General features: G+C 42.6%; 2 protein-coding genes across 3 annotated transcripts in view; one reads left to right on the forward strand and one right to left on the reverse strand.

Annotated features, from left to right (window-relative positions):
* Nucleotides 1–13,856, forward strand: part of LOC114668364 (protein disulfide isomerase Creld1) — an 81,573-nt gene that overhangs the window by 55,435 nt on the left and 12,282 nt on the right. The gene's annotated exons all lie outside the window — the stretch shown is intronic.
* LOC127526254 (uncharacterized) overlaps nt 1–13,856 on the reverse strand; it is a 54,324-nt gene that overhangs the window by 14,624 nt on the left and 25,844 nt on the right. The window contains exon 6 of one of the 2 annotated variants that reach the window (XM_051921303.1): nt 7,414–7,582. The exons of the other annotated variant lie outside the window; for it this stretch is intronic. Coding sequence (XP_051777263.1) covers nt 7,472–7,582 — 111 coding nt within the window. The 3' untranslated portion in view covers nt 7,414–7,471. Of the gene's footprint in view, nt 1–7,413; nt 7,583–13,856 lie in introns of those variants that run through there. 2 annotated transcript variants of the gene reach the window in all.

Consider the following 13,856-nt stretch of genomic DNA (forward strand, 5'->3'; position numbering starts at 1 on the left):
ACAGTAATTTCAATATATCATATTATTATAAAACGGTAAAACAAGTACACAGTGTAGACCCCTTTGACTTCGCTCTGGTTGGGGAGATGCTGCCCGAGGGTCTGTTACAATGCGATGGAGTGTCTCGGACCTCGAGAAGGTGACACTCAGTGACAGGACGGAGTATTCTGGTCATGGCTTTGTAGTGTTAACCCACAATCCTGAGCCCTGACCCCCGGTGTGACCCCGAGTGACTCACTCCACATTCGACTTCTCAGAAACATGAAACCAGAACATTGACAAACCGGTTTAATCCTGTTCTGGGTTGTGGGTGCTGGAGCTGACCCCACCAGCACTGGGCACAGGGCCCACTCACACACACACACACACAGGGCTAACTCAGAATGGACACTTAACACAACATGCAGATCTTGGGGTTCCACTTGTGCTTTCCAAATTCAATTTGCTGACCATTGTGTTAAATGACGTGCCATACTTGCCAGCCAACTGCAACAACGGCTGTGGGGACACAAACCTGTGCAGTGTGTCCTTCATGCAGGAACAGGCCAGAGCTTCTCCAGGCTGTGTCCCCTAGAATGTCAAGTCACCACATGCAAACAGAAATGCAAAAAGGCAACGTTTATAGAAGTTAGAGAATAAAGTCATTCATTATATTATTTCTGATGAGGTGTTAATGTAATTAGATTTTTTATTTACTTTGTTACGTTTTACTTGTACTTTTTTTGTTTACTATGTTTTATTATTCATTGGTATTTCAAATAGACAGTAGTAGTGAAATACTCAAGTATTTCTCTCAATAATAACTAAGAACCAAACCGTTTTCCTCTCTTTAAATACAAATGGAGGAGCGCCCTGACACCCTTCAAGTGGCTCCGCCATGAAGCCCAAGGGGGTTGGCAAGCGAAACAAGCAGAGGGAACAGCCCCCTAGTTATTTTAAATATAATTATTACTTAACAAAAAGTAGTCACTTGGCAGTTTATTCCCCCCCCCTTATAATCCTCTGAAGGAGTGTCACTCTGGTTTGTGTGATGGAAGCTCTCCGCATGTTCATCAGAGACCGCTCCCATGTTCTTGGGTTTGGGGGAATCCAAACAAGATTCTTGGACATGGATTGTTAAATACACGTTGTGCCCAAGTTCTAGGTAGGAAGAGAAGCTCCTCAGCTAGGTCCTGCTAGCGGTTTGCCTTTGTTTTCCCCAATGGTACACTGGCACAGCTTTTCTTATTTTGTCCCCAGTAATGGGCAGGGGTTCATTCTTTTACTGTTTGCTTACCTGCCACCTGGTCAAGACAACAGATGGAAGAATGTGATCTTGCATATTTTTATAAAAACCATCTAAACAATGACCTCTCTCTCTCTTCAGGACAATAAAGATGTAACGGCCGACCCCTTACCCACACCGGCCACTACACTACCAAGACTTATTCCTTGGATTAACTGAGGTTTCTTGATCTAACAACAAGCCGTACTCCTTGCAAGTTGTCTCACTTTTCCCGTCACGACGAAATAACCAGAAAACAGTAACAGATACGTACAATCAAACACGTACATATTGTAAATTGAAAAGACAAATATTCAATAATACAGTATATATTGAAATTGAAAATGTGATGAGAAATGAGTCCAAAATAAAGTCCGGCGGTCATGAAACTGGCTGTAGTGATATTGTGCTCCTTCACGAAAACACAACGACCTCACCGTGAAAAGTCCTGGCAATGGCTGGAATGAACTCGAACCCCTGGGTTTGTCAGCTCCGGCTGTCGTGATGTCCAATCAGCTGTAGAAAAGCAAGCAGAGGAATGAAGCAATAAACGGCCGTGATGACTTTGTATGATCTCTCTCTCTCTCTCTCTCTCTCTCTCTCCGCCTTCGCTCCTCTGTTTTTAAATGCTGCAAAATGTCCCGGATGTAACAGGTGGATCCAACAGGTGATTTCCGTCTCGGACCTGCGGCCTCCCTCTGCACTTACGGGGACAACATTCACTGACGCACACATAACGGACAGTAAACGGGACGATGGAAACAAAACGCACACAGCACTGACATTGAACATACTATTATTATGTAGCCCCGCTACAACGGAGTATCTTCAAACCTTCTAAATTTAAATTCCTAGCTAGTCTGAAGGAATAAGAAGAGATGAGATACTGATCGAGAGTAAAAAAAAACAAAAAAACTGTGTAGCAAATTTCTGATTTTGAGTCGTTTCCACCTCAAATAACATTAACTACTGTATTAGGAAGACATTTTTTCAGCTCAGACTATGCTTCAAATAATATTAGAGCATAAAAATAATTATGCCATAAAAGAAATGTAACATTTAAAAGAAAATCAAGTTTTTTTTTCTCCCTCAAAAAGCCTTTTTTTTTCACTAACCCAGATGTCTCTTGGAATCGGTTTGTGGGAGAGAAATTCCAATTTCAGAAATGGACTGAGCGCACTAAGTTTTGCTTTTGCGCAGTAGAATTTTGGTGCAGGCCGGGATTATTCTAGAGGGTCAAATGGTGAATCTGAGTCAGTGTTTGAGATTTCCTCTTGAAGTAGTGGGCAAGAAGGCAAATGTTGGGGTCTTCCACTTTTTCTTTCTGTGTGTCTTTGAGGGAGGTGGTGGTTGTTGTTTGTTATAATACTTAATAGTAATAATTAATTACATTTATATACTGCTGTTTCTCACTATTCAAAGTGCTCGCCACACATTGAGGACCGGAGATGCAAACCCCTGATCTCCTTACTGCGAGGCAGCAGCGTACCACTGGACCACCTGTGTCCGCGTTTATCTGCAGACACCTAAATGCCCCCTTGGGACACACACAGTTCTGTCTGTCTGTCCATTTTGTTTTTTTCCTTTGACTTGTACTGCACCTCCCATGGGTGGCACGTCTCTATTGTGACCAGCGCCGTAGAGGAACTTCAGTTGACCTCTGTAATTAGTTTGGCTGCAGTGCTGCCATGCATCCTGTAGACGTTTTGTTTGCCCAAGTTTGACCTCTCAGTCTGCCTGCCTGTAAGTGTTTGTCTTTGCTGGTGGTTAATTAACATGAAGCGTTTGTCAGTGTTTAACAACTCATCAGTGTTGAGGTTTTGATGGTTTATAAAAGTATTGTGCTGAGTGTATTACGTACTTTAACAGGACATTTCCCATTTTACTGTAGAGGCAACTGAGTCGTTTCCACAATTAATAAAGATTTAAATATAGACTGACTTATGGGTTATACTAATTAGGGTAATAGAATTATACCTATAGGGATATGATTTCAAATTTCAGAGAAATATAAATGGCAGAATTGAATTACAATGCTTAATATTTTGCAAAATATAAATGGTGGTTTTACTACACAGTCTACCATTTCGATGAATTAGACAGTCGCATAGGACTGCAAAATGTGGAGGGGCGACATTTAATACAGACCTTTGTCTGACTTCCCATTAACACAATTGTCATGTTTTACATTATTTTCTCACATACTAGTGAAGACTGATTTAACATTTGTCCACCTACATGCGCCCTTTACAAGTGGTCTGTTGGGACTGTGCCCCCTATGCAGCCCCTTAAATCACCCATCCATGGGCCCCGGTGGAGCTGAAGCCTATCTGAGCAGTCATTGGGCACAAGGCGTGAACAACAGCTGGACAAGATGCCAGTCCATCACGTGGTGCACACACATGTAGGGCCAGTTCAGCATTGCCAGTCTAACTAACCTGTGCGACTTCACACTGTGGGGGTGGCGAGGTTGGGGGGGACTGGAGCGCCCAGAGGAAATCTATGAGGACACGGAGAAAACATGCAAACTCCACACGAGACAAGCATCCGGAACGCGGATCCCGGTCTCCTTATTGAAAGGCAGCAACGTTACCACCGTGTCATTGCTCCTCTACCCATAAATGATAAATAAGTTAAATTTAGATCCCCAAAATAAAACGACTAAAATTAAATTAGAATTGGCATTAAACATTTACCCATAATCCTGTTTATTGCATCCTCAATAAATATGCAAATAAGGCACCATCACCATCCAATCAGTGGATGACATTATAGATCAACTGGGGAGAACTGTTCACTGTGCCAGAGTGCAAACGGTTAATGCACGTTTTAATGTCAGCGCATTTTACGGATGGTTATACTTTGACTGAATCGGCCTTTAGCAGCGCTCCTCTCCCTCTGTTCCTTTTCTTCTTTCCTCTGTTCCAGCCTCCCTAGAGAAAGGACTTTTTGATGACATCACAGACGATGAGGTGCTCGTCCTGCAGCAAATGTTCTTTGGAGTTGTCATCTGTGCGCTGGCAACGCTTGCAGCAAAAGGCGACATGGTATTCACGGCAATCTTCATCGTTCATTTTTGGGAGAAGTCCTGCACCTGCGAGGACCTCCTTGTCAAACCTAATTAAGCTGCCTTTTCACTACAGGAGAAGATGGCTGCGTTGCAAGCAGCCTAAGGACCTCCGTCCATCCACAGCTGTATAGACTGTTTAGTTAATAATAAAGTGTAGGTGACAGCAGGCAATCAGTCTGAAGGCAGGAGCACAAGATCAGCTAACAGAAGCTTTAACAGCACAAAAGCTGGCGTCTGAACCTGAGGACTCGCGGCTTTGTCACCCACTGTCTGTACAGCAGTCCGACGCCAGGTTCCTGCACTCTTCCTTGGGACTACTGGTGAAAAATGGAGAAAAGTGCTGCGCCTTTCTGCCAGGAGGTGGTGCTCCTGTTCAGTGACTGGAATATACGGACTGAAAATTCAGAGCTAAAGGATGTTTGTCGTTTTTTTGTTTCTTCTTTATTTTTTGATGACCCTGGGTGCATGTACTTGGTTGTGTATCGTCTAGTCTGCATGTTTGTTTCCTCTTTTTTTTCTTTTTCGTTTCTGCTCCAAAGAACATATCGTATGTTGTCGATTGGATGACCACCGCCACATCCACTGACCCCTCTCTGCTGTCCAGACTAAATATTTGGCCTTGTGCTGTTTTTGGCGCATGTAACCTCAGGAAGGATGAAAAGCAGGTTGCAGTGAGACAGAGCAGATATTCAGAATTGGGTTTTCAGGACCCCCGACCCAACTTTAACCAGGTGTCAGAGGATTTTGGTGGGCTTTCTCACATGTTCACTTATAAGCCGACTGTAGCGTAAGTCACAGTGCTGTCTGGTAACCCAACGAATGACAAAAGTTGATCTTTAATTATCAGGATGGCACCGTGATGAACATTTTGGCCTGCAATGGCTCACTTCGAGTAGTCTGTGGTGGAACACTGTCATTTTATTATTTATATTGCGCCTTTGTCCCAGGGTGTAGCCCACTTCTCACACTGTGGTGCCCATGTAAGAAGGAAAGTGCTTCTTCCCTGAGTGACCGGGTCGGGCTGTGTTTTCTCACAGAGCTGAAGAGGGGGACCCAACGTCGTAGAGTGTTCACGGTGAGCTTTCTTCAGAATGCTACTCAATGTCACCAAGAGCCTGTCAGAAACTGACTTGCTGCTCTCCTACTTGTGCGCTCCTGACTTGGCTGACAAGTGAGACGGAGCTGGGCACTGGTAAGTAAGGTAGCAGAAGCCATCACTGTTTTCAAACTGGAGGCCGTAAACGCCATTCTGCATGTCTCACAGTTTCCTGCTCTTTATTCGCAGCAGCGTGTAAGACCCTTGCACTGCTTTTAATTAAAAATAACATTGAAGAACGGCTTGTGTTGTTCTTACTGAGCTGGAAGGGAACACAAGGTTCATTTTGGTTTTTTTTATCCCCAGATCTGCGCCAGAATCGGCTTTTCTCTTCTGCTCCGCCACAAGGTAACTTACAAGACCGTGAAAAGAGAGCTGATGCCAGGATGGTTCTTAGTGAACAGATACTGTAATTCACACTCCTTGCACAGAAAAGATGCATCACAACAAAATTCACCCCATAAAAAAATAACGCACTGAAGTATCAGTTCTCATTACTGCTATTTTGGCACCCGTCGAAAAACATGTTGGCAAAAAAGGAAGAAAAAGCGCACACTCGTCATCTGTGACTCCTCTTTGATCAGGGTGTGTGGATGTGTACTGTGATTCACGGATTCTGGCACATGATGCATTGTTGGTTCTCCATAACCTCAAATACTAGGAAAGTGAAGAACAGTAATACTTCGACTTAGACAGTTGGCACCGCTCTATAAATGCCCGCATATTCGCTTCTTTACTTGTCTTCTATCATAGTTATATGGAAAAAGCATGTAAGTAACTACAGTGTATTAGTTACATATAGTAAATAAAATTTGAAAATGACAGTTATTGATTGGCACAGTTCAGTTTTAACCCAATGGGGCTGCAGCTCCGCGTGCCCACTCATGGTCACTGGTTTTGGTTTGTGGCACATGAAGGAAATAGTTTTGGCCATTCAGACGTACATGCCAGTTTCAGTAGTGGGCTAGGCTCTAACCCAGGGGTCCCCAACTCCGGTCCTGGAGGGCCTCAGTGGCTGCAGGTTTCCATTCTAACCTTTTCTTAATTAGTGACCTGTTTTTGCTGCTAATTAACTTCTTTCCCTTTCATTTTAATTGACTTGTTTTTTTAAGATTTGTTCCCCTGAATTTCTTCATTTCCTTCCTTAAAAGGCACCCAAATATGAAGTGAGTGAGCCAACAGAAGACCAACTAAGTCAGGGCCTCAAACTCCAACCAGTTTCACTCCAAGCAGTTGCTTAATCAGGCGCAGAGTCTTGTTGTTATTTAAACCTGTTCTTTAATTCCATGACTTGTTTCTGCTCTCATTGTGCAATAGCAGACATTTCCAAAATTGTTGGTTTTCTCTTTTCTGAGAGCGCTGATAAAATGTTTTATGGACCTGAGCAGATTAACATTCCTGAGACCTTCACCTTTCTTAATTTTCAGATATTGTATGATGGACACAGTTTGCTGCTCAAGTTTTGGCTCATTTTGTATCTCATTATTGTTTGGCTGCTAATTAAGGAAAAAGAAACAATGATGGGGTCTGAGTCTTCAAGAGCAAGTCAAATAAAATGAATTCAAAAGAAGTTAATTAGCATCAAAGAAAGGGTCACTAATTAAGAAAAGGGTTACAATGAAAACCTGCAGCCACTGCGGCCCTCACAAGCAGTAGAGTCTTTCCTAGCTGCCTGATGAGTGTTGTCAAGTTGGGCATATGGTCCACCTCGATGGTCATGGGCCACAGAGCTTAGATGGCAAAAGGTGTTACACGACCCCTGTGGATACTGCATCGCACCTCAGAAAGACTGGGCTTGCCTCCATCTGAAAAGCAGGGGCTGTGGTTGACTTCATTAGATATCAGTGGTAGATATATTGTGTTGCGGTGGGTTGGCACCCTGCCCGGGATTGGTTCCTGCCTTGTGCCCTGTGTTGGCTAGGATTGGCTCCAGCAGACCCCCGTGACCCTGTGTTCGGATTCAGCTGGTTGGAAAATGGATGGATGGATATATTGTGTGTGTTAATTAATGTAAGGCTGCTGCAGTCTGGTGCCATGTCGTCTATTTGAGTGTGCCGCTCCAGTTGAGGGGGTTGTACTGCAGCAATTCTCTTTCCCTTGTGGTCTCCTGTAAGCGAGACAGGCTCCTCTGGTGCCTTATCTGCTCCATGAGCTGCAAAGAAGAACAAAAAGGGAGACCATGAAGAGAAGCAACGACTGCGCTGAACCCCACTCTCTCCCAACTCATGAACTCTTTTGTTTTCATCCCGAAAGGTGCGGAGTATTTGCACGTGCGTGACATTCTGCTGAAAATCGCGGCTCAGGGCCAGACGGTCCGCTTCTTGCGCTTCTTCCGCCTCTCTTGACAATCTGCTCCGTAGTTGTCTCTGCTGCTCCCATTTCTCTAGCATCTGTCTTTTAAGGAGATCTCATATTTCCTTCCTGTGAACAACATTGAGGTACACATTGACACCACGTTTCCAAACACCAACGAGACAGCGACAAGATACTTACCGATACTCCTCCTTTTCTGCCCGTGAACCATAAAAAGGTCTCTGCCAGCTCTGGTGATACCTGAGCACACAAAGGTCAAGCTGTCAGTTACACAGAACCAGATCCACAGAGAACAGCCGAGTCAGCACAAGTGTAATAAAAATAAAAGAATAAATCTTAAGAGCAGACATAACGTGCAAAACAAAAAAAAAAAAGATGATGGGGCTTTCAGGGCAAATTAAACATTAAGCTCTCTTCAGTCATGCAAGTTGATTCTACTACTAAATATTTTTAAATGGGTGCAAGTAAACTCAAGACAAAGTCCTGCAAAATAAGAAACTAAAAATGTGTGTCAGAACAAAACTATAAAAATGAAGGATGCCCCTTCTCACCACTGCTATTTGCAATCGCCATTGAACCACTGGCAGTTCACTGTCGAAATATGCTTGGGATTTTCAGAGAAGGACTTGAACAGAAATTTTCTCTATATGCAGATATGCTAATGTATATATCAGACCCACAAAATACTGTGCCTGTGGTCCTAACAGCACTTACAGAATTTCAAAAGATCTCTGGTCTCAGAATTAATCTGATTAAAAGTGTACTCTTTCCAGTGAATTCTCAAGCATACAATATTAGATTGGACACCTTCCCTTTCATCATTGCAGATCAATTTAAATATCTAGGGGGTAAATATCACAAGTAAACATAAAGCCTTTTATCAACAAAATTTTGCCGTCTGTATGGAAAAAAGTAAGCAAGACTTGCATAGATGGTCAACCCTTCATCTCACTCTAGCTGGAAGAATTAAAATTGTTAAGATGAATATCCTTCCTAAGCTTCTCTTTTTATTTTGAAACATTCTAATATACATCAATAAATCATTTTTAAGCAATTAGATTCAACAATAACCTCATTTATTTGGAACTCAAAACATCCACGTATCTAAAGAGCGACCCTACAAAGACCTAAAGCAGAAGGTGGCATGGCTTTACCTAACTTTCAGTTTCATTACTGGGCAGCAAACATACAAGCTATAATAACCTGGACACAAACATAAATAGATGAACATACACAGGCTTGGTCCGCAGTAGAAATAAACTCCTGCAGTACTTCTTTATATTCCCTGCTTTGTGCCCCAATAAATGCAAGTTAACGCCGATATACTAACAACCCAATTGTGCTTCACTAACTCAGAATATGGAACCAATGTAGAAAGCATTTTAAGATGGGGAAGCTTTTATCTGTGGCACCTCTGCAAGAGAACCACCTTTTTCAGCCCTCGCAAACATATGCAGTTTTTAATATGTGGAAAACATTTGGGATTAAGTTGCTTAGAGATCATTATATAGACAACATCTTCGCATCCTATAAACAATTACATTCCAAATTTAACTTTCCAGCAACACATTTCTTTCACTATCTTCAAATTAGGAACTTTGTTAAACAGAACCTGCCCGATTTCCCCCATCTCGCACCTTCCTCTATGCTGGAAAAAATAATGCTCAGTTTCGAGGACTCGGACAGCATTTCTGCAATATATAAAAATATTTTACAGTCCCTCCCTTTCAAAGATCCAAGAGGACAATGGGAAAAGGATCTCTCACTCAACATATCAGAAAAGGACTAGCAATGCAGAGAATTCACTCGAACTCCATATGAGCAAAGCATACAATTATTCAATTCAAAAATATATATCGAGCACATCTGTCTCGCTTAAAACTGTCCAAAACGTTTCCAGGGCAAGATCCAACCTGCGAACATTGCAATCGAGCTCTAGCCTCACTGGGTCACATGTTTTGGGCCTGCGCCAAATTAACATCATTCTGGACCAAAATTTTTAAGTGCCTTTCAGACAGCCTTGGTGTCACAATCCCACCTAACCCTTTAACAGTTGTGTTTGGTGTTCTTCCAGATGGGTTTAAAGTGGAGAAGTTCAAACAAACTGTGATGGCCTTCACTACACTATTGGCACGCAGACTTATTTTGCTCAACTGGAAGAATCCTAACTCTCCTCTTTTAAGTCAGTGGGTAACTGATGTTTTATACTATTTGAAATTGGAAAAAATCAAATTCTCACTTAGAGGATCTGTGCAGAACTTTTTCAAAACCTGGCAGGATCTAAACAATAACATTTTAGAATAAGCTCTTAAAGATTCTCTTCCCATTTTTTTTTTATCTGCCTATTAAACTTATCAATCTATTTATTTTGACCAGCTTTAAGATTTACTCCTCTGACCGTGCTCTCTTTCTCAGGGGTAGGGGTTGGGGTGATTTGTTTTCAATCCTATTTTTTGTTAAAATTTGATCTATCTGTATGCAATGAGGGCGGCACGGTGGCGCAGTGGGTAGTGCTGCTGCCTCGCAGTTGGGAGATCTGGGGACCTGGGTTCGCTTCCCGGGTCCTCCCTGCGTGGAGTTTGCATGTTCTCCCCGTGTCCGCATGGGTTTCCTCCGGGCGCTCCGGTTTCCGCCCACAGTCCAAAGACATGCAGGTTAGGTGGATTGGCGATTCTAAATTGGCCCTAGTGTGTGCTTGGTGTGTGGGTGTGTTTGTGTGTGTCCAGCGGTGGGTTGGCACCCTGCCCAGGATTGGTTCCCTGCCTTGTGCCCTGTGTTGGCTGGGATTGGCTCCAGCTGACCCCCGTGACCCTGTGTTCGGATTCAGCGGGTTGGAAAATGGATGGATGGCTGTATGCAATGATTACAGTAAAATCAATAAAGTTGAAAAAAAAAAAAAAATTCCTAAGTGCACTGAATGCTTCATGTCGTGCGTGTCTCGGTCCTCCTTCTCTCTTTCCTCTTTGGATTCAGGCTCTTGACTCGGTTAACTCCTTCTGCCTTAAATTAAAATGTTCTGCATAAGTCAAGTGTATTTTCCTGCTTCTCGCTTTATTCTGTTAACTCAGAAAAGTCGACACACACACATTATATGCACCACAAAATTTAATAAGCGAATGTTACTAAAGCTCAGCGGTAGTTTTTGGACTTCATTATTGTTTTGTTTTTTTCAAATTGGCCTGCACTTGCAAAAATAACAATGCGTGCCTTATGATGGTGCTAGCAAATATTGAAAAAGGACTACGTGACCACACCACACGAGTAAAACCTCCTCCCTGTCTGGAGTCTCTCACTCTGTACATGACAGAAGAAATGAGCGGCCACATCAAGCAGGATGTTCACTTAAAGCTCACATTGGCCGGCCTCCAAAATCGGAGACTTGTGCGGCTGTAAAAGCCGTCCACTCTGTTTTATGAAATCCTTACCTGTTGTACTCTTTCTGTTGCATGACTACAGTCCTCTGTTGATTAAAATGGTGAGCTGCTAAGGTCTCCAGGCTCACTGAAGAAGGACGAAGGGGATTCATTCGGGCACCACACTGAGGGAATTGCAAAGAACACATCAGCCGATGTCCTCACAGTGACTGTAAAAGCCCACGGCGGATTAAAAGGTTTACCTGATTAACGGACAATGGGATCACCGCTGGGCACACAGCTGGCAGGGCCAGGGGGGTGACGGCATACTGGCGTCGAGGTGGCGCTGCAGCCAGAGATGCCACCCCTGAAACTGGTGTACTGGGAAGAGACACCCCAGCTGCAGAAATAAAAGCAGAATGCAAGGAGGGGTTTATTGATAAGAGTGCATCAAACAAACGTGGAGAAGTGAAGCTGGACAGAGCTGATATATATTTTTCATATGTGCAAATTATCATTTCATTCGCAAGACTCAATAATTATTTTGTTAAGCACTTGTGTTAAACACCTTCATTTAAATATTTTCTGGGGTGACATGACATATAGCTTAAGGTGTAGAGGACTACAGCCATTATGTTCAGGCATCCAGTTTAGAACATCACAGCCAATATCTGTGCTAACTGGACTAGTGCTCTGAGATTTAATGAGGTCTTTGTACGTGAAGAGGTTCTGCATAATGAACTCTCAGAGAAGTGCGACAAGGACCAAGTCTCATCACACTCACAGACACACACACCCTTTTCTACACAAACATTTCTCCAAGACTGGCTCTTACTTAAGCGCATGTTGAAGTGTGGTCTGCAGCCCGTCTCAAAGACGTCTCTTGGAGCTTAAGACAGGAAAAAAACAACCCCTTGAAGAGAAAGAAAAAAGTATGGCCTAGTTATTATGTTTATACATAAGCATTACAAAAGAGTGATTAGCACCTTCTTCAAAACAGAGCAGAATCAAAGGCCCGCTCTGCTGCCCATGTTGTTGGTAACTCAGCACCATGTAATCAACATCAGACCTGGTATTCAGGAACTGTGACTTTCTTGCTGGCGGTGCTTTTAATCTTTAAACAAAATCTCCCACCTTGTAAATGATGGAAGAATGTGACAAAGGAAAGCATCACTTTATGCCTCTTACCTGTAGCTGAGCAGTCCATGTGAAGATGTGCAAACAAATAGCGTTGATCACAGAAAAAGTGAATAACAAAATAAGTTCAGTACCCAGAAGCGAGATTCAGTATTGTCCTGTCTTTGTATTGTGTGATATGTTCGACATGCACTTACCCCTCATCTCTCATCGACCAACTGCCTGGCACCAAGCTGATCAGTGACTCTCTCTATAGCTCTTTGTATTCTGTGTATTATTAAAAACTAGACAAAGAGCCCGTTTCGACAACGTAAGATGAAACGGGCACGAGTGGAATAGTATAATATATAATAAGTATAAGCACCACAAACCTGATATAAGTGTATTGAATGAATGCGTAATTAGGCCTCGAGCTGTAGTCGAAATCACCTTTCAGGCCTCTAGAGCTTTAATCGAAGTCGCCTTTCTCTTTGAATTTTCGTGGCCGTAAATCCTACGCCTGCCGTATTCGGCTTCGGATGGGCGTGAGTGAGTGAGTGAGTGAGGAGACTGGCGAATTATGTATTAAGGTGTGATCACATACAAATGTTCTTACCATATTGGTCATCAAATCCAAATTAGCAGGACCACCAGCAGATTTTCATTCAGAACATAGCGGGTTCATTTGTAGCAAATCCAATTACCTTTCCTATTTTAGTCCTTGCATTTTTAAATCTACTTTTAACATGAAGTGTGGCCCTTTTGAAAGGTGAAATGGACCACAAGCATTGGATGATTTGACTGCTCATTTGCCTTCACACGGATTAGTAATTATGATGCCCTACTTGTGTAGTAATAAGGGCCTTCTTACACTTACTACAATCAGCACAGATATTATGGTTTCAGTTGCATGGCAAAAGAAAGATATAGTTGGTTACGTTACGATTTAAAAGGCAGTGCTACTGTTTAGCTACGAGTTAGTGGATGAGGAGTTACCAATATGGAAGTTGTGTCAGAGATTCACGGGATCTTGACCAGTCTACAGTTAACTCATCTACATGAAACATTCAGTGAGCTAATTCATATTGTCACGGCAGATCTAAAGTGACTTTTTACACATATACAGGTGCAGATGAAAATGCCAGAATTAAGGAATTGTTAAATGTGTACAGAAGATAGTGTGTGTGAGGGTACTGTAACAGGGAGATATTTTATGGTTTTGTTTTCATTTATTTATTTATATATATGTCTTTAATGAGTACTGTGTAGTAAAGTGTACGCTTGCATAATTTAACAAGCTGCTACCTTATGGTTTCTCACACAGCATGTGTGTGATGACAGATGGAAATAAGCCATCATCTGTCAGCGGTGGTCTTTGTACACAGGTCTGTGCTTTGGGAAGAGTTGGATTTCATTATAAAGTGTTTTCTTGTATGCACATTTAGTAACGTGACAGATTATCCAGTGAATATCCATCCTCCTACAGTGGTTTTCTTCACATCCAGAACAAACGTGCTAATTCAGATCTTGCCCTGATGACAAAACCAACATCTTGCTAAGAGCTGACCTTTCATGAATTAGGAGATACCCGGTGAATCTATTACTGTATTTGGATTTCTCTCATGCATCAGACAGCTTCTTAAT

Source organism: Erpetoichthys calabaricus, chromosome 18, assembly GCF_900747795.2.
Source record: "Erpetoichthys calabaricus chromosome 18, fErpCal1.3, whole genome shotgun sequence".
NCBI lineage: Eukaryota > Metazoa > Chordata > Cladistia > Polypteriformes > Polypteridae > Erpetoichthys > Erpetoichthys calabaricus.